This window comes from Bos indicus, chromosome 23 (genome assembly GCF_029378745.1).
Source record: "Bos indicus isolate NIAB-ARS_2022 breed Sahiwal x Tharparkar chromosome 23, NIAB-ARS_B.indTharparkar_mat_pri_1.0, whole genome shotgun sequence".
In the NCBI taxonomy this organism is placed as follows: domain Eukaryota; kingdom Metazoa; phylum Chordata; class Mammalia; order Artiodactyla; family Bovidae; genus Bos; species Bos indicus.
Genome location: NC_091782.1, coordinates 25,533,968 through 25,555,374, shown reverse-complemented (window position 1 = coordinate 25,555,374; position 21,407 = coordinate 25,533,968). Strand labels below are relative to the sequence as shown.

The 21,407-nt window shown below is 41.8% G+C and overlaps 1 protein-coding gene across 11 annotated transcripts in view; it reads left to right on the top strand.

Annotated features, from left to right (window-relative positions):
- Positions 1-21,407, top strand: part of PKHD1 (PKHD1 ciliary IPT domain containing fibrocystin/polyductin) — a 443,081-nt gene that overhangs the window by 147,362 nt on the left and 274,312 nt on the right. For 10 of the 11 annotated variants that reach the window (XM_070778107.1, XM_070778111.1, XM_070778108.1 and 7 more), the window contains one exon: positions 5,099-5,311. The exons of the other annotated variant lie outside the window; for it this stretch is intronic. In XM_070778107.1, the coding sequence (XP_070634208.1) occupies positions 5,099-5,311 (213 nt within the window). The remainder of the gene's footprint in view (positions 1-5,098; positions 5,312-21,407) is intronic. 11 annotated transcript variants of the gene reach the window in all.

Sequence of the window (21,407 nt, the reverse complement as noted above, 5' to 3'; positions counted from 1 at the left end):
GAGATGTGACTTAGATCCCAGTGATGGACGTGCAAGTGGTGAGAAGGGGCTGGATCACAGGGATGTTAGGGAGGAAGAATGCACAAGATTTCTTGGAGCCTCCGTTGTGGTGTGTGAGAGAGTAAGTGTGGCCTCTAGGACTTTCAAACTGAGCAATGGGAGGGATGGAGTTGCCATTTAAGGAAATGGGACAAGACAAGGAGCTCACTTTTTGGATGTTCTAAGTCAAGAAAACTTTGAGACATCCATATAGAGATACCAAGAAACAGATGGGTCTACGAATCTTGAACTGAGGGCAGAAATGGGCCTTGGGAGTCATCTGGGAGTCATCGGTGATTACTGTACGATGAAGTTTGAAACCTTAAGACAAGGTGAGAAAAGCAAGGCCATGTTCATAGAATGATCGGAAAAGTGATTAAGGGGCTGAGTCTTGTGACATTCCAAGTGTCAGTGGTTGAGACAGTCAGGAGGAATCAGGCAGAGGAGGCCGGGAGGAGAGGCTGGGAGTGGGGAGGGATCCAGGAGAGCACAGAACTGGGTGGCCGGGGGATGCAGCAGCAACCAAGGACTGAGCACGCATGTCAGATGCCATGGGTGCTCAGCAAAGATGAGCGCTGAGCACTCAGCCTTGGATTCAGCAGTGTGATTGCCACTTGTGACCTTGATAGGACCAGTTTTGGTGGAATGGCCAAGCAAAGCCCTACAGGGGAGGGTTCCACAGAGACTACAGGAAAAGAATTGGGATAGAAGATATAGCCAGTTCTTTTCCGGTACCATGTGGGATCCTAGATCCCCACGTGTTAGTCACTCAGTCATGTCCGACTCTTTGTGACGCCATTGGCTGTAGCCCACCAGGCTCCTCTGTCCATGGCATTCTCCAGGCAAGAATACTGGAGTGGGTAGCCATTCCCTTCTCCAGGGGATCTTCCTAACCAAGGGATTGAACTCGAGTCTTCTGCGTTGCAAGCAGATTCTTTACCATTTGAGCCACTAGGGAAGCCCCCTAGTCCCCCAACCAGGGATTGAACAGGCACCTCCATCCAGTGAAATCTCAAGAGTCTTAACCACTGGACTGCCAAGGAAGTCCCTTGATGAGTATATTCTTGTATGGTATAATATTTATACTCTAAGTGTTTTCTGTAATGGGGAAAATAGCTACAACTGTGTATTTGTTTTTCTTTAAAACACACTCATGCACACCAAATCATTTTGTGGTTATTACAGAAAATGGCTAATTGTGGGGTTAGCCCAAAGTAGGTTTTGATGTACTTTGCAAACATTCACTAGCTGCTAAAAGTCTCTTTTACTTCCCTTTAAAAGAAATAAAAGAGACATTTAATGGAAACAAATGATTACATGTAAAATGTTGTGTTCATTTGTTTATTTTGGAGGGGAAGGAACAATAATGATGGTTGATTGATTTTTATAAAATTACCCAAGGTCACTCGTGGGACGTACTCAGCTTTCATGAACAATCGTAACAAGCAGTGTCAGGGTCAGAGCCAAAGGCTGATTTCAGCCCCGCTCTTTATTTCAGCTTTCAGAAATGGGGTCAAGCTCTATAAAGTGGAGAAATAAAGTCCTCCCACTTCCCTCCCGTATTCAAGTAACTCTTCTTTATGTCAGCTCGGTATGTATTTGTCTTAAGCTAATAAAGTGTGCAATGAAACACTTGGGGCCTTGGCACAGAGGTAGATTGAATATAAACTTCCTGTTCTTTCACACCAACAAGCTTTTACCTTGGTTATCACATACAATTATTTCAACCAAAATTAGCTGAATTCCACAACAAATGTGTGTTCAATTGTGTCTGACTCTTAGTCCTCCACGCTCCTCTGCCCATGGAATTTTCCAGGCAAGAATACTGGCATGGAGTGCCATTTCCTACTCCAGGGGATCTACCCGACCCAGGGATCAAACCCAGTCTCTTGCGTCTCCTGTGCTGACAGACAGATTCTTTACCACTAACACCACTTGGGAAGTCCCAAATTTCATAACAAACTTTCTTCCATATTTACCTAGATTTCCCTATACATACTTGCTACTGATAAAGTAAAGAAGGAAGGCTTTTCTGCAGGTAATCACATTAACTAATTACTCCTACTTTCGGAGAAGGCGATGGCACCCCACTCCAGTACTCTTGCCTGGAAAATCCCATGGATGGAGGAGCCTGGTGGGCTGCAATCCATGGGGTCGCTAAGAGTCGGACACGACTGAGCAACTTCCCTTTCACTTTTCACTTTCATGCATTGGAGAAGGAAATGGCAACCCACTCCAGTATTCTTGCCTGGAGAATCCCAGGGACGGGGGAGCCTGGTGGGCTGCCATCTATGGGGTCGCACAGAGTCAGACCTGACTGAAGTTACTTAGCAGTAGCAATAGCATAGTACTCTTGCCAATGCAAATTATTTTTTGGGGGGCTGAGCTTTTCTCCCTTCATTAGTGTTATTATTAGGTCCCATCAGTAAATGACTTTTTCAAATTTCTGCCAATTTTCCTCAGTATATTTAATATTTTGCTTGATAGTACAAGGGACAAATCCCCGATTTATAAAATTACCTACTAATCCTTGTAATCTGCCTCAAATCCTTTTCATAATGAGGTAAGGTATATCAACATTAATAAAATTAAAATAAACCTCATATAAACAAGCCAAACTTACCTAAATAGGCAAGTTTGGCAATAGGCAAACTTACCTAAAAAAGTAGCATGTCTTTTTTCTTAAAAGTAACTATCATAAATAATGAAATTAATGAAATAATTAATGAAAAGTATTTCCTAATTAATGAAAAAGCTACCTGGTAGGGTTTGCAAAGTGGATAGAACGTGAGTGTCTCTGGCAGGTGGTCCTGGGTTCTAGTGCTCGCTCTGCTTCCCCCAGCCCACTATCTGCTCTGAAATATGGAGTGTGATGTTGACCTCCTAGGCTGGTTTGGAAAGGTTGTTTCAGAGAACATCACTAAAGATATTGGCATAGGATATGTGCTTAATACATGTGAGTTCCCTTGTTTTCCCCATCATCTCATTTGAATTCCTCACTGTGCAGGTAATCTCTTTCTCAAGTGACATTCAAAGCTCCCTGCAGTGTAGGTGGTGTCTGGAGAACAAGAGGTCCATGTCTCCATCAGTGTCAAAGGCACACTTGACTGCGTTCTTTGTGGGTGTAGATGTCAAGTGTTCCAGAGACAGAAGGAGCCTCAGTGGGTGCATAACTCTGTTCCACACGTCCCTGAGGAGCAAACAGACCCTCCCTTGGCACTGAGTGGGACAGATGTGGAAACCGAGACGTCTAAGGCCCAGCAACTTTGTGAGACATATTGAGGGTCATTCAGAGGCCAACACCAGAGTGGGGACAGGTATCTGATTCAATACTCCGTCTCCATCATGGTTCATCTCAGTTCAGATTTCCTGACTATAGATATGGTGCGACCCATCGTTGGACCCATTGTTCAACCCATGTTCCACTAGTTGAAGATTTGGGACATTAATGACACATGGCTGTGAATGAAAATGTTCTAGTGAATGCAAGAATGTAGCCTGTACCACAGGTCGCATTTCTTCCCTCTTGTTCACAGCCGGATTCATTTATTGTTGTTTGGTCATTCAGTTGTGTCCAACTCTTTGCAACCCTGTGGACTTCAGCATGCTAGGCTTCCCTGTCCTTCACTATCTCCTGGAGTTTGCTCAAACTCATGTCCATTGAGTCAGTGATGCCATTCAACTCATCTCATCCTGTTATCCTCTTCTCCTCCTGCCTTCAGTCTTTCCCAGCATCAGTGTCTTTTCCAATGAGTCTGATCTTTGCATCAGGTGGCCAAAGAATTTGAGTTTCAGCTTCAGCATCAGTCCTTCCAATGAATATTCAGAGTTGATTTCCTTTAGGATTGACTGGTTTGATCTTGCTCTCCAAGGGACTCTCAAGAGTCTTCGCCAGCACCACAGTTTGAAAGCATCAATTCCTTGACATGGGACTCATTACTGCATTTCTAATGATTATTCTTGTCATTGTAATGAGAATGGAAGGGAAAATTAAAGTCAGACTTTAAAATCAGAATTGCCAGCAGGCCCTTTGGAAAACTGGTAAGGATTGTGGTGCTATTCAAGCATCAAACCTGTAGGTCACCAAAGGAGAGTTGCTTCTTGGGTCCGTCACCTTAGAGTGTGATCAATTTGCCATTTTTGAAAAAGGGACATCAGGACAACAGAGGCTGAGGTGTTGAAAAGAGGTGGGCTTTTGGAGGGGCTTGGCAGGTGAGGGTCTCAGAAACAGGGACTCTTCTCAGGCTTGTTAAGATACAACCACTGGAATTACTAAAAATCAAATAGTTCCAGCCTCCCCTTTCCTTTGGCTCCAGATTTCCTTGAGAAGCAAGGAAATGACCGAGTTGATGGTAGGATAAGGCATCATGATTGACAGTTCTACTCAGCTCTGTTCAATGGAGCAAAATAATTCCTTGTGGAAATTAGGGTCTATTATCCCAAAGAAATAGAGTAGGAAATGACACTCTACCCCAGTATTCTTGCCTGGAAAATTCCATGGGCAGAGGTGTCTGGCGGACTACAGTCCATGGGGCTGGAAAGAGTCCGACACGTCTGAGAGACTGAGCATATCCAAAGAAAAGGATAATGGATGTTGGTCAGCTAAAGTGCAAAAAATTTCATAATGCCACCTAATTACACTGCCTTTTACCATGTCTTATAATTGTGGCATTATTTTCTTCTATTCCTATTTCCTGTTTACTGTTTCCCTGTTTTTTTAAACTTAATTTTCTAAGCTGCTATTACGTGGTGAAACGGTGACCTTCTCATTTCTTATTTAACCACTCCTAAATTTCTAGGCATTTAGGTTATTGTGACTAAAAACACTGTAAATAAAGCTGCTGTGAATTGTGATAGCTAACCTAAGCTGACTTAGTAATACTGTGCTTCTGCTCCTTGATGTCAGATGACTCAACTGTGCTTCTAGGAAAGAAGGTGAGATAAATCTAAATTTCAGCAGAATCATATAAATGAAGAAGGTTTCATCAGACATTATAACTGTCAAAAGAAGCTGAGCCTCATCTTCCCAGAGACTGAGTGTCTTCTCTGTGGCTCTTAGGAGGGAAGTTGATCTTCCTGGACTTGGGACCCATTGAACTCAGGACACACTCCATCCTTGTTTCTGATGGTGGAGAACTCCGGATTGGATCTGAGGACAAGCCTTTCCAAGGCAAAGCTCGGATCAAACTCTATGGGAGCTCCTACTCTGCCCGCTTCTTCCCATATGGAGTCAAGTTCCTGGCTGTGAGGAATGGAACTCTTTCCCTTCATGGTGAGTGAGGCAAATGGCCAGAGGAACTGAGGAAGAGCTTTGTCTAACCAAGGTACAGACAATGGGGAAAATGGCTAAAACTACTCACATCTCTTTGGCTGTTAGTTGCTGAGGTAACAAAGTGAATTAAAACACGGGCACTGTTTCCTTAAATAAGGAGTATTTAATATTAATATTTTTTACTGTAGTATTTGCTTTACAATGATATGTTAGTGTCTGCTGTATAGAAAGTAAATCAGCTATATGTATGCATATATGCCCTCTTTTTTTGATTTCCTTCCTATTTAGGTCACTACAGAGGACCAAGTAGAGTTCCCTGTGCTGTACAGCTGGTTCTCACTAGTTATCTATTTTATACATAGTATCAAGAGTGAATGTCACTCCCAATCTCCCACTCCATCCACCCCCTTGATATCCACGTTTGTTCTCTACATCTGTGCCTCTAGTTCTGCTTTGCAAATAAGTCCGTCTATACCATTAAATAAGGAATATTAATTGTGATGCTACTCACCGCAGAATATACTATGGTTCTCAGTTATTCACTTGCCTTTCTGCAAGAGGATTATACACCTCTTCTCTCTGTCAGGTAACTTTCAGTTCCTCCCTGTGGGTAGACCATATTTCCTTGTCCCAGTGAGAGTGGGCTTCACCTTGGACTTGCTTTGGTCAATGGAATGGGAGCAGAAATGATGTACTTCATGGTCAAATCGAAGTTTTAAGAACCAGTGTAATACTTTGAACATTTTTCTGTTTTCTTTCTGCTTGAGAATATACCATCTCCTATAGGAACAGGGGTAGTCCCTTAAGCTTGGGCACAGCTGCATGTGACCCACCGCTCCCCTGCGTTTGAGTGAGGAATACACTTTTGTTGTCATGAATGACTGAGATTTGTATTTGTAACTGTGGCTTAACCTAGTGAAAACTGACCAGTGGGCTTACTTACTGTTACTTAGCCTACACGGGTGGCTGTGTACACTCGTGGCATCACAGACCAAGCAGACAAGCTTGTTGTTGTTGCTGTTGCTGTTTTCCCCTCCTGGGAACAGGGTTCAGTTGGAATTCTCCCTGGAATCCTGTTACAGGTGAGTTGGTGTTTATAGATTCCTGGGGAAAAAACAGATATTAGGTTATAGTGTGTTTCTGCTACAATTTTGTTTGCCTTTTGCTGACCTCATTGCACTTTGCAAAATAGACATTTTTATTTTCCTCAAGATTCAAGAAATTACTTTGTGTGCCAGGATAACCCTTAGCATCAACTAGAAAATGTAAGTATAGCATGATGTGCGTGGAGTGTCTTTCAGTGGGTACTGATAAACTTTTTATTACATGACACGAGCCAAAGGCAGATAAAAAGTGCAGGCACCAGACAGTGGCCCGATTTGGGTTTCTGGAGAGAAAATGTGGTGTCTTCTACACTGGAATATCTGTGCTGGCATAACAAAACAGGACCCTGCTACCTCTCATTCGGTAATTGTTCTAGACATGGCATGTTGCTATGCTGAGGAGTCAGTCTTTTTTTGCGACATCAACGGTTTGTCCATTAAAAATTGTGGCCCTCAATCATTGTCTCCTAAAAGCCCTCTTCTGCCTTTTTTCAACTTACTGTGAGTAGAAGGGGGATCTTATCATCAAGCATTTATTAAATGCTGACCAGGGACCAGCTAGAGAGATACACACTGGGAGTGCATTTTGTAAGGTTGAAAAGCCCACAACTGTCTAGACAGAAATTCAAAACACCTACAATATTGATTCTTGTATTCTACTTCTAAGCAGTACCTTTTTCTTCCCATTTTCATCAGCTAGCAGTTATATTGATCTTATAGCCCAGATCCAGGAGGGGCTTCTGTCTGTTTACACAGCAGTGATGATCTCCAATGGTTGTTCTAGTCTAACAGCCACTTAGACCACCAACCCAATGTGCTGCTGTTTACCCTTGAGAAAAAGGCACAGATCAGTATTTCAACCAGCCTGATCCTGAAAGATCCTAAAGCTTCAGAAGTATCTGTGGGTTTGAGAGCCATTGTCCTATGAGATGCAGATGGCGTAACTCTTGCCTGAAGTGGAAATTCACCTGAAGAAGGACGAAACTCTCCCAATTCTTTCACTCGAATTCTTTCATTCCAGTGCCTTCTTTCTCATGTTCTATTATGAAGGGTCAGAGAAAGACTTTACAAATATACCTTTGTGTGCTTATATTGTAAATGTACTCTGTGCTTCTAACCTCTGTGTTTTAATAGATGTCAAGTTAAGAAAATCCCTAGGACCATTGTTTATAATTAATATACGGGGCAATTAAAGCAAAGTAGATGCCTCTAATGTGTTTTAAGAATCCTGAAATTTCAAAAGTGTTGCGACCTTATCCTGGTGATGTTATTGGATGCTGAAAGCTCAGACACCTCCTCTCCCCGGCTTCCCTCATTTCCATCTTCTCCTCTCATTTTCCTCCTTCTCCTTTCCCAACCCTCTTCCCCTCCCTCCTTTTCCTCCTCCTCTTCTTTCCTATATTCCAAGGGTTAGGGTGTCATCAACAGCTGTCTTACCCCTTTCCCCACAGTCCTACCGATACAGGCATGAATATCATCTCTCTCATGAAGCAAAGCTTGAACATGAACACAGGCAAAATCAAGCTGTTTTCCTGACTGAGTTGCTGCTGCTGCGTCTCATTCATTTGAAAGAAAAAGTGTGTAGAAAAGAGCTGAGCCACTGGGTGGGAAGGATCCCCAGTCACAGCCTGTGATCTGTCAGCCCTCTCCCTTCTCTCTCCCTCACCACCTGAGGTCTCAAACAGACCTCCCCTCTGGCAGCATGGTGCCATAGCATGGTTAAAATCATTACGTAATTTCACTGGCCTTTTCCCAGGGCCAGAGGTGGACCTGGTGACACTGGGGCTTTAGGGGAAAACTAATTATCTTTTGCTGTCAAGTATGCAGAAAAGTGAGCAACTTGATTCAGTGCTTTGCCCCCAGCAGGTCCCTAAAGACCCGACTTCACTCAGCTTTCCAGGATGCTATAGGGAGGGGAGCCACCAACCTTTGTGCATGGAAGATGCTTCTCGGGAAGATTCTGAAAATCAAGGTTTCTGGACCTCTCTTCCAGAATCTGAGTCTGTGGGCTTGGCATGGGATTTGATTCAGGGAGCGCACTGACTGCTCATGGAGAAAGGCTGTTTTTAGTGGTTCATGTAAGTTTGGGAATCAGAAATCAGCCCAGTTCTGCCGCTTATCAAGTATGACCTTGGGCAAATCAATCTCTATAAAACCAGAAAAACACAGTTCCTACCTTGTAGACATACTGCTTGTGAACTGCTCCAAAGTATCCAGCACATGGTAACACTCCAGCACTGTTAGTTATGGCTGTTCTGATGACATTTTCCCCCAAAGCAGCGAGTCCCCCGTACCAATCATCTCATGTGTGTGTGTGTGTGTGTGTGTTCACATGCGCGTGTGTGCTCAGTCTCTCAGTCGCGTCTGACTCTTTGGGATCCCAAGAACTGTGGCTTACCAGTCTCCTCTGTCAATGGCATTTCACTCAGGCAAGAATACTAAAGCGGGTTGCCATTACCCACTCCAGGGGATCTTCCTGACCCAGGGGTAGAACTGCATCTCTTGTGTCTCTGCACTGGCAGGTGAATTCTTTACCACTGCACTGGCAGGTGAATTCTTTACCACTGCACTGCCTGGGAAGCCCCAGTGATCTCATAGTTTCTTTCAAGGATAAGAGGGGACTTCTACTTGGCATGGAACCAGCTCTGCTTGGAGAGTTTTCTCCTTATTCATTATATTAAAAAAAATTACTTATTTATTTGGCTGCATCTGGTCTCAGTTGTGGCACACAGAATCTTTGTTGCATCATGTGAGATTGTTGTAGCACATGGACTCTTTCGTTGTGGCTCAGTAGTTGCTGTGCATGGGCTTAGTAGCCCCATGGCGTGTGGAATCTTAGTTCCCTGACCAGGGATCAAACCCTCATCCCCTGAATTGCAAGGCAGACTCAACCACTGGACCAACAGAGAAGTCCCTCTTTATTCACTTCCTTGTCTACATTTCATCACAACAAGAGAGAAGTTTTAACGTTGGAGGTCATGAAGGAAAAACACTTCCAGGCACCTTTGTTCTGTTTCCAAAACTCAGTGAACACAGTTTTATTTTAATCTCTGTGGTGCAGCTGCTTCCTAGCAGTGGATAAACACCATTGCTGGGCATGATTACAATGAAGGCTTCTTGGAAACCATTTGCATGGGTTCCAGTCTAAGCAAAAGCAGAGCACTGCCCTGCCAATGAGGCTTTTTCAAGTGTTTTATTCCCAACATCCAATAGGAAGAGGCCTGACTGATGGATACAAATTTCACTCCTAGAGGATCACACCAATGGGTCTGCGTTTCAGTGGCAGGCTTTCCCACCTTCTCTGTTCCATCTCATTCATCATGGCTGCCCCTCGTAACCCTTCTGCTCTAGTTGATTTTTATCATAGATTAAAGTTGCTAAGCAAACAGACTTTGTTGTTCAGCTGTCACCAAGAAAGATGGAGCTGAAGGCATGTTTTTCATGTTTTGCTTTTAATGTAGAAAATTTCTCTTATACTCCTATACTCAGCTGCCCTGCCCCTACCCCTTACACACACTCATACACACACACACGCACACACAGCCCAGTATGTCTTTCTCTTTCTCTGGGTTTAAGAGTAGATGGGACAGCTTGGGTTCTGAATCTCTGGTGATCAGATGACTCAGTAAATTGTGTTGGCTGTATGCTTTGCTATGTTAATATGGCTAAAGGCTTGCAGATTCTTACAGAGTGTCAGTCTGGGGTTTTGGGGGGCTATTGTCAATGAGGAAATTTCACCCTCACCTTTTGCTCCCTCCCTCTGTCTGCCAATCCAGGTTCACCACCCCAGACCAAGTGCCAATCACATGTCACTTTTCAAGGGGGTTGCTGTCAGCCTGGGCAACTTGAATTTTTGACAATGTAATTACGGCCCTTGCTTCCACAGTGGGAGGCTGAACAGGATGGTGGGGCTTTTATTGATTGTTCAAAAGGGAAATTTATCAATGTCTCTCACTTCATTTCCAGTTCCTCCCTGAGAAATTTGGCTGACAGTTTCTCAGCAGAAAAAGCCGTCTTCTGGCCTTGAATGGACTTCTGTCTTTGTCCTTTTCAAGAAATTACAAGATCAGTCATTAAATATAAATGGGAGTTTGTGGGGAAAGTAAGACTGTGGGAACATGGTTGAAGGAAACAGTGTAACGTTATGAACAGGAGACTGTGATAGGAATAAATAGGAAAAAGGGGTCTAAACAAGCAGGTTTAAATACAGCTTACTTCCCTTCTCAAAATACCAAACATCTGTAGGTAAACTCCATGCTTTTTATGAGTACTGTCTATGGGCATGCTTACTGTGTAGCTAAAGTGTATCAGGCTGTCTGGAAGCATGATGTTGTGTGCATGGAGTTGACACATATGTCCAGGGCAGTGGTTTTCCTACTAGACTCCACAAAACCTGAACATTTCTTGAGGGAACTGCAGAGGTTCTGCAAACAATGAATTATTTGGGGATCAAGCTATAAAGGTTTAAATTGCTCAAGCAACTGCCTCATTGTTTTTACTTCTAGCTTAAATTTATGTTAAAATAGTATTTCACTTGGAATAAAGAGTTCTACTGTGAAAATAGTGATACAAATGACTCAAGTAGCTCATCTCTTCTTTTTCTTTTTTTAATTGAAATACTGTTGATTTACTATGTTGTGTTAATTTCTGCTGTACAGTGATTCAATTACACACACACATATATATATATATATATACACACACTCTTTTTTATATTCTTTTCCAATATGGTTTATCATAGGGTATTGAATATACTTCTGTGTGCTATGCAGGCTTCCCCAGTGGCTCAGCAGTAAAGAATTCATCTGCAATGCAGGAGACATGGGAGAAGTGGGTTTGATCCCTGGGTTGGGAAGACCCCCTGGAGAGGGAAATGGCAATCCACTCCAGTATTCTTGCTGGGAAAATCCCATGGACAGAGAAGCCTGGTGGGCTACAGTCCATGGGGTCACAAAGAGTCGGACACGACTGAAGCGACAGCGTGCATAGGCGGTTCTATACGGTAAGAGCTTGTTGTCTGTCCATTCTATATATAATAGCTTACATCCCTCCTACCCTGTTGGTGGGAATGTAAGTTGGTGCAACAACTATGGAAAAGAGTATGAAAGTGCCTCAGAAAACAAAAAACAGAATTACCATATGATCCATCTGTCTTTTGTATTCTCTTGGTGCTGGGGCAGGTAGAAGAAGTGAGGCAGGTGCTGAGGAAGATGAGGCAGGGAGGTTACCTAGCTTTTAATTGAACTGTGCAGTTGTATTCTCTCTGGATAATACTGGTTGATTGTTGATTCTCTCTCTCTCTGATCATTGGAGTCCTACAGAAAACCTTCCCACTCTTTTCCAATGTGGAAGCTCCACCTGAGTTTGCAGTCCCCTTAGCTTCCACCAGAAATTTGGCTCAGATTAAGCTACCTTTCCCAGAATCTACTTGATCCAGAGGAAACTTACAAATCTTTCCATACCACAGATGTCCCACTCACAACCCTTTGCTCTAAGTCTCCTCTCCCCTTTTCAAATAAGCACGGAGAGCCCACACATACGCTGCTGTATATGTAGACATCCAATCTGGGAAGCCAGTCTCCTTTTCTCCAAAAAAAGAAGCCAGTCTCCTTTTCTCACAGGCATCTCAAAGGCTGATATCTTTGAAGCCCCTTTTCTTTGATGAAGTGGAGAGAAATAGCCTCAGACCTCCCTCTGTGGGAAGGCAAGGAAAAGGCTGCTCACGGGGCTAATGACTCACCCCCATGACTGAGAATTTCTTTGAATTTCCTCTCTTTGTTGATAGTATAGCTTGAGGTGAGATCCATCCAGGAATGGGCTCCAATGGCAGAATTAGATTAGCCTCCTTTAATAAGCCCCAAGGAAAATCTGCACCGTCTGTTCATTTCATTGTTCAGTTGCTCACTTGTTTCTGACTCTTTGTGACCCCATAGACTGAAGCACGCCAGGCTTCCCTGTCCTTCACTATCTCCTGGAGTTTGCTCAAACTCATGTCCGTTCAGTCGGTGATGCCATTCAACCATTTCATCCTGTTGCCCCTTTCTCCTTCTGCCCTCAATCTTTCCCAGCATCATGGTTTTCAAGTGAGTCGGCTCTTTGCATTATGTGGCCAAAGAATTGGAGCTTCAACTTCAGCATCAGTCCTTCCAATGAATATTCAGCTGATTTCCTTTAGGAGTGACTGGTTTGATCTCCTTGCTGTCCAGGGGAACTCCCCAGAGTCTTCTACAGCACCACAGTTCAAAAACATCAACTCTTTGGCGCTCAGCATTCTTTATGGTCCAACTCTCACTTTTGTACATGACTACTGGAAAAACCATAGCTTTGACTAGATGGACCTTTGTCAACCGATGATGTCTCATGTAACTTGAGGCGGGGTCTATCCAGTGATGGCTCCAATGGTAGAATTAGATTAGCCTCTTTTAATAAGCCTCAAGGAAATTCCCTGTCTGTTCGTGGCTCATGTACAAATATGGATGCTTATCATCTTTTGTCCCTAGCTTGGGTCCTCTTGGTTGGGTTGAGGGAGCAGAAGTCTCTGCTTGGCAGTTTGCTACATATGTGAAAGGGTGCTCCAAAGGGATTTTGGGTTAAAAGAGAGAGAAGCTGTTTTGTGTGTGTGTGTTTTGTTTGATTTGGGGTGGGTGGAGAAAGTAAGCTCAAAGTGAGAGGAAGAATAGAGGAAGATGTATGAGAAACATAAAAAACCTGCTTTCTGTAATCTTAAATTTATAGACGCTTCAATCCAACACTGGGGTTCTAATCAGCTAGTATGTTGTGGCAGATGGGTAACTACTCAGTCAAGTTAATGTTGGTCAGCGTGGTTCTGGACTTAGAACCCTCAGCGTGCAGGATGGCCAGTGACTGATGACTGCTTCTCTATTCAAAGCACATGAGAGTTGGTCCCTAACTATATGTCTCTCAAAATACGACCAACACCATCAACAAAAGTAAGACAAATATTCTCTGTTGCCTTGTAAGCCTTCAAAAAAGTCAAAATACAATTATTCTATATGCCCATATCTGGTAAAATCTCAATTTATTCTTAGCTGAGATAACTTAGAATTTGTAATTGCTTGATCTGGGCAAGAGTGACCTTGGAACAACGGATAAGAAAGGGTTCCTTCCAGTAAGAGTATAAAGCACACTTTAAGGAACTTTAAAAATGTTAAAGTGAACATGCTGTTTTTAAGGTCTTAGGATTTTAGGTGTTTACTTTGAATGTATCCTGCTAATTAGAAATGAGTTCTAGCTATTCGATAATCCAAGTACAGCAGGAACCCCACTTAGAAACACATTATAAGCTACTTTAAGTTTCTATATATACCTGAAAGTGTTGGCATTTGTCAGGTCTTTTTTGGTTGCAAGTGACAGAAAACTCCATTCGAACCCCCCAAATCAGGGCATTTATTGCCTCATATAACTGAAAAAACTTGAGGCACAGCTGAGTCCAGGTGCCTCAATGAAGTCATTAGGACTTTGTTTCTCTGCAGCTCTCGGTTCTGCTTTCTCTTGAGTTGCCTTCATTTTCCAATCTGCCTCCTGAAGGCAGAAATATGTTCCTGTGGCTCTAGATGAAAAAATGGCTCTTTTCCAATGACTATTATACCCCTGAGTAAATTACAACATTCCCCTCATCAAAATTTCACATCCCTCCCTCTGAGTTTTCCCTTTAGCTTTTAACACTCTCTAGCATATCATATTGGAGAAGGCAATGGCACTCCACTGCAGTACTCTTGCCTGGAAAACCCCATGGACAGAGGAGCCTGGTAGGCTGCAGTCCATGGGGTCGCTAAGAGTCTGACACGACTGAGCGACTTCACTTTCACTTTTCACTTTCATGCATTGGAGAAGGAAATGGCAACCCACTCCAGTGTTTTTGCCTGGAGAATCCCAGGGACAAGGGAGCCTGGTGGGCTGCCGTCTATGGGGTCACACAGAGTCAGACACAACGAAGTGACTTAGCAGCAGCAGCAGCATATCATATATAGCTTATTTGTCATATATTGTGCTTATTCTAGTGTTTTCCCTAGTAGAATGTATACATCCCAAGGGCAAAGATTTTCATGCCTTTTTTTTTTTTTTTTAATTGACAATATCCTCATTCCCTCCAATAGTGCCTGGACTCATAGTAGGCTTTCAACAAGTATATGTTGTGTGAATAATTGAAATGGAAAGCTTAAACAGAAGCTTCAGGATTAGCTTTGACTGTGTTTGAGTCATAAGCCTATCACTGAAGCTACTGCTATGACCAGGGAAGTGGTGGTCTTATTGGTTGGGATGGAACAAGAAGTGGGACCAACTTTCCAGACCCCCAAGACTACACAATCTGCAACCAAGAGAGGATGGTTTCTTAAGATTAGAGGTGTGTGATCTAACCAGAATAGGGGAATGGGCAGATAAAAGCAATAGCTTTTATCTTTTTAAAAGTCTACTTTAAAAATATCTGACAATCTGTTATTTTTACTACTTTTGCTAATTTGAAATTAAAATCAATAAATGTTAACTGGATATTTCAAACCTGTTTAGTTTGGCTGGGAAAAACTTCCAGTCAGTTAATTCACTAAGTAAAACAAAATTTACTAGTGATAGAAAATTTGGAATTAAAAATTTTCTGATAACTGTGTTTCACTTTATCTAGACAGTGTTATTGAAAGAATGAGGTTGAGTCTAAGACATTTTTTACTTAGGGAATCCAGGACTGCATGGATCTTGATCTAGACTGGCCGCTCTTTTGTGTAAATATATACATACTGCGTAATGGCCATCTAAGGCATCAATCCCCAGTATTAGGATTTAGCCCAAGCAAGGGAACCTCTCATGAGCAATGGTGTGACTAATTCTTGACTAAGCTGTGAAGAGGAAGGACAACTGACCTTTGAAAAAAGTCAACTTTCAGTGTTTCAGTTTCCATACACAAGTTGAAGATGATTCTAAAACATTTCTCATGATGCTGTTAGGTGATTAAATGAAACAAAACATGTACAGCACTTAGCACAGGAGAGGCATTGAGTGATACCTGCATATCTACTCAGTAAATATTAAATATTGTTGTTATTATTATCATGTGCGTACTGTTTTGATTTGATGAAGCTGCCTTGTTATTCTGAGAGGGATGGGATGGTGTTTGTTGCTTTCCAGTAATCCGTCAACTGGAAACATTCCTGATAGCCCTCTTGTCCAGCCTTCTTCATATTATGTCCATCACCAGGTTCTGACTTTAATTCTTGAAAGACTCACAAAGTCCATTTGCTTCTCGCCACTTCCATGACTACTACCTTAGTTTATGATGCCATCAACTTGGGCCTAGACTTTTGTTTAAGCTTTCTAGTTTATCTTTTAGTTGCTATTTTCACCCCTCTCCAATTCATTGTTTACCCTGGAGCCAGAGTGATCTTTTAAAAATGCAGATCTGTTCACATTACACCACTGCTCAAAACTCTTCAGTGGCTTTCCATTGTCCCTAAGATAAAGTCCAAAATTTCTAACCTGTTTATAGCACCCTCTCTGATGTAGGTTCCTGTATTTCCTGGTGTGTTTTCCAACCCTCTCTCATTCTCCTCCCCCACTGCTTTTTGGTCTTAGTAACCTTCTTTCTTAATGATTTTTTAAGACTAAAAAAGATCTTAATGACCCAGATAACCATAGTGGTGTGATTACTCACCTAGAGCCAGATATCCTGGAGTCTGAAGTCAAGTGGGCCTTCATCACTATAAACAAAGCTAGTGGAGGTGATAGAATTCCAGCTGAGCTTTTTCAAATCCTAAAAGATGATGCTGTGAAAGTGCTGCACTCAATATGCCAGCAATTTGGAAAACTCAGCAGTGGCCACAGGACTGGAAAAGGTCAGTTTTCATTACAATCCCTAAGAAAGGCAATGCCTAAGAATGTTCAAACTACTGCACAATTGCACTCATCTCACATGCTAGCAAAGTAATGCTCAAAATTCTCCAAGCGAGGCTTCAACAGTATATGAACTGAGAACTTCCAGATGTTCAAGCGGGATTTAGAAAAGGCAGAGGAACCAGAGATCAAATTGCCAACATCCGTTGGATCATCAAAAAAGAAAGAGAGTCCTAGAAAAACTTCTACTTCTGCTTTATTGACTACACCAAAGCCTTTGACTGTGTGGATCACAACAAACTGGGAAATTCTGAAAGAGATGGGAATACCAGACCACCTTACCTGTCTCCTGAGAAATCTGTATGCAGGTCAAGAAGCAACAGTTAGAAACAGACATAGAACAACAGACTGGTTCCAGATAGGGAAAGGAGTACGTTTTAACTTATATGAAGAGTGCATCATGTGAAATGCCAGGCTGAATGAAGTACAAGCTGGAATCAAGATTGCCGGGAGAAATATCAATAACCCAAGTAGGCAGATGACACCACTCTTACGGCAAAAAGTGAAGTGGAACTAAAGAGCCTCTTGTTGAAAGTGAAAGAGAAGAGTGAAAAAGCTGGCTTAAAATTTAACATTTAAAAACTAAGATCACGGCATCCGGTCCCATCAGTCAGTTCAGTTCATTTGCTCAGTCATGTCCAACTCTTTGCAACCTCATGGACTGCAGCATGCCAGGCCTCGCTGTCCATCACCAACTCCTGCAGTCTACTCAAACTTGTCCATTGAATCGGTGATGCCATCGAACCATCTCATTCTCTGTCGTCCTGTCTCTGTCGTTTGGTCCCATTACTTCATGGCAAATAGATCGGAAAATAATGGAAACAGTGACAGACTTTATTTTCTTGGGCTCCAAAATCACTGCAGATGGTGACTGCAGCTGTGAAATTAGCAGACACTTGCTTCTTGGAAGAAAAGCTATGACAAATCTAGGAAGCATATTAAAAAGCAGAGATGTTACTTTGCCAACAAAGGTCCATCTAGTCAAAGTTATGGTTTTTCCAGTAGTCGTGTATGGATGCGTGAGTTGGACTGTAAAGAAAGCTGAGCGCTGAAGAATTTATGCTTTTGAACTGTGGTGTTGGAGAAGACTCTTGAGAGTCCCTTGGACTGCAAGGAGATCAAACCAGTCCATCCTAAAGGAAATCAGTCCTGAATATTCATTGGAAGAACTGATGCTGAAGCTGAAACTCCAAAATTTTGGCCACCTGATGCGAAGAACTGACTCATTGGAAAAGACCCTGATGCTGGGAAAGATTTGAAGGTGGGAGAAGGGGATGACAGAGGTTGAGATGTTTGGATGGCTTCACCAATTTGATGGACATGAGTTTGAGCAAGCTCCAGGAGTTGGGTGATGGACAGGGAAGCCTGGTGTGCTGCAGTCCACGGGGTCGCAAAGAGTCAGACATGACTGTGACTGAACTGATCTGAACCTTCTTTCAGGGGCTTCCCTGGTGGCTCAGTGGTAAAGAATCTGCCTGCAATGCAGGAGACCCAGGTTCTGTCCCTGAGTTGGGAAGATCCCCTGGAGGAGGGCATGACAACCACTCTAGTACTCTTGCTTGGAGAATCCCATGGACAGAGGAGCCTGGCAGGCTGCAGTGCATAGTGTTGCACAGAGTCAAACATGACTGAAGTGACTAAGTAGCAGCAGCAACCTTCTTTCAGGATTCCCTGTTGGCTCAGTGGTAAAGAATCCACCTGCAATGCAGGAGACACAGGAGACATGGGTTCAATCCATTGGTTGGGAAGATCCCCTGGAGGAGGAAATGGCAAACCTACTCTAGTATTCTTGCTGGAAAAATCCCATGGACAGAGTGGCCTGGTGGGCTACAGTCTGTGGGGTCCCAAAGAGTTGGATGTGACTGAAGCACAACTTTCCTTTAGCTTATTAAATGGTTAATGTATTCTAGATTTTACATTTTTTATGTTTTTGAGTAGCAAAAGAAATCCAGCTTTGTTAAGTAAATGGAATGCTCCATAGGCAGGAGCATGTGATTTTTCCTTCAAAGAGAATTCTTCCCCATGTATCATCAAAGCAGTATTATTAATATTACTGCTTTCAGCCTGGTCCTGAAGAAAGAGTATCATTAAGTTGGGCATTATATTCAGTATTTGTTAAAAATTGGATTTTTACTGAGATTCTGGCACTTTATATTAAAAATTTTCAAAGCTACTTTCCATTCTTCCCTCTCATTTAACTCTCACAACAACTCTGTGAAGTAAGAACCACTGGGATTGTTACTTTCATCTCAGAGATGATGAAACTGGGGCCTGGAAGAGGAGGTAACTAATATTCACTCCATCCTCTTCAAGGGCTTATGATGCACCTGGGCTTTCTGCTATTTTACATACACATAGCTGGTGTTTACCTGTGACAGAAAGACAAACACAAGATACTCCTTCCAGGTTTCTGGAATGTTCTTCTTCAGTTTTAATTTTCTCTGGTTATCTATGTGGGGCTTTGTTACTTTTGATTCCCTTTGTAGTATTTTTGATAGGGGGACAAAGAACCTGCTTCTTCCCCAGTTTGTTATTTGCCTTTAGTATTTTTATGGAATTTTCTGATTTCTATAATGGCAAAATTACAGATACCTTCTTTTGTGGTTTCTGCCTTTGATTTCCTGGTTAGAAAATTCTCACCTATCCAAAGACTATATAAAAGTTTATCTGTTTGTTTCCTGGTACGTTTTTATTTTTTTCACATTAGTGTCTTTAATCCAAAGTCAGAAGACAATGGCCTGTGGGCTAAATCTGGCCCTATTTTTGCAACAAAATTTTATTGAAGCTCAGCCATGCCCATGTGTTTAGGTGTGTTTATGGCTACTTCTTGATTCCGTGACAGAGGTGAGTAGTTGCAACAGAGGCAATCTGGCCTGCAGACCAAAATCTGTTGTTTGGCTCTGAATAGAAAATGTTTGCCAATCCCTTCTTTAGTTCATCTAGAATTTATTTTGATATAGTGGATAAGTTCATTATCTAATTTCTTTTCAAATGGCTAGTCCATTTTCTCAACACTATCAATTCAACAATGCAATTATGCTATTCTGAAAAAATGCCTCCAAATATGTTCATACCCCAATTCCTAGAACTCATGAAGGTTTGGCAACAGCAACTTTGCAGGTGTGATTAAGTAAAATATTTTAAAATGGGGAGATTATCCTGGATAATTCAAGTGGGCCCAAGTTAATCACACTGGTCCTTATCAAAGGGATACCGGAGGAGTCAGAGGAGAAGGAGATGCAATGATAGAAGCAGAGAGAGGAGTGAGTGTTTGAAGATGAAGGAGGGGCCACAAGCCAAGGGATATAGGTGGCCACTGGAAGCCAAAAAAGACAAGGAAACAGATTTTCCTCTCAGAGCTCCAGAAGGAAACAGCTCTGCTTGAATTTTTAACTCAGTGAATCCAGTTTCAGAATTCTAACATCTAGAATCATGAAACAGTACATTTACATTTTTTAAAGACATTAATTTTGTGGTTAATTTGTTCAATCATTAGGAAACTAATACATTCCTTTATCATATGCTAATTTCTTATTTGATAGAGATACAAATAACTGTCTTTTATAAATAAAGAGCTTTTAACAACAAATTTAAGTTCTGGTGTTGGGTGTGAATAGACTTATCAGTGCAGTTAATGCAAATGACCAACATGAATTTATGTGGGGAGTGCTTGGGTGTGTTCACAGTGCTGTGTTCACAGGGGAGAGAGATTATTCTTTATTTTTTTTGAGTTTTCTCCAATCTTCACCTCATTAGTAATCACAGAAATGCAAAATAAAGTAAAAGTGATTTTTTTTCCCTTAACAATCAATTTGGTCGATATTAAAAAGAAGTAGAATGTCTGAGGGATGGGCATTCATATATACTGCTAGTGTGCGTAGAGCATGTACAGTCTTTCTGTGAGACAATTTGGTAATAAAATCAAACAGCCTAAAACTAGGCATTTGCCTTGATATGGCAATGTCACTTTTAGGAATTTAAAGTAGTGAAATGATCATGAGTATGCCTAAAAATTATGCTAAAGAATGGTCACATCTGCACTGTTTATAAAAGGGAAATATTGAGAAAAAACTGAATATGAAAAAATAATGGATTAGTATTTAAAACAGACATTTAAAAAGTGATATACTATGATATTATCATGATATTACACAGTATATAATACAGATGAAAGATGCTCCTACTCTATTAAGTGAGAAAATTTATCAAAATGATATGTACAGAATTATTATAGAATTTTTGTTTATACATATATGAAATGTCAACATACAAATATAGGGAAAGGATAGAAAAGATATATATTAATCTGTTGTAATAATTGGTGATGAATGCCTTTATTGTCATCTTGCTTCTCTGTATTTTTATGTTAAACATTACACATTTATTGGTTTTCTAAAAGAAACAATGCCATTAAAAATTAGGTCTTTCTTCACTGTTACTCCATTCCATAGCATAATCCGTAGTAATGATTATCAAAACAATTGTCTAGAAATATATCTGGGTTTTTATATATATAATATATTTGACCATGAATAGAAGTGGGTGTTAAAAATAAGTGCAGAAGCCTTTAGCTCTGACCAATGGATCTTGGTCCTCTTTCTATAGAACTTTCCACACTATTCTGTAGGGCCTAGGAGGCTCATTGTTCAACTGACCTGAAATCCTCACAGGAGCTGGGAACAGTGCTGTAGATATTTCCGCTTATCTTACATTATATGATTTCCTTGGTATTTTGAACTTTATCCTTTGATTCTTCTCAGTCACTTTTAAATCGTAGCACCAACAGTAAAGCTCAGAGTGGTTAAAAACAAAAGTTAGCCTTTCTTTCATAGCTCTACAAAAGGCCTTCAATCAGAGTAGGGCTCATGGCACCATCCAGGTAACCTTGGTTAGCCTTGATCTAAACCTTTCTGCCAAATGAATGGCAGAATTCTTAGCACTGGGGGCAGATGTAGTCCCAGGTCTCGTTCATTGCAGTGCAGAAATGTTTGCTGACCAGCTGTGGGTGAAGCCTGTTGGTCTGCGTCTATACAGGATGCCTTAGCCAGTACCACTGGAGATTACACCAAGGCTGCAGAAGGCTTTCAGTG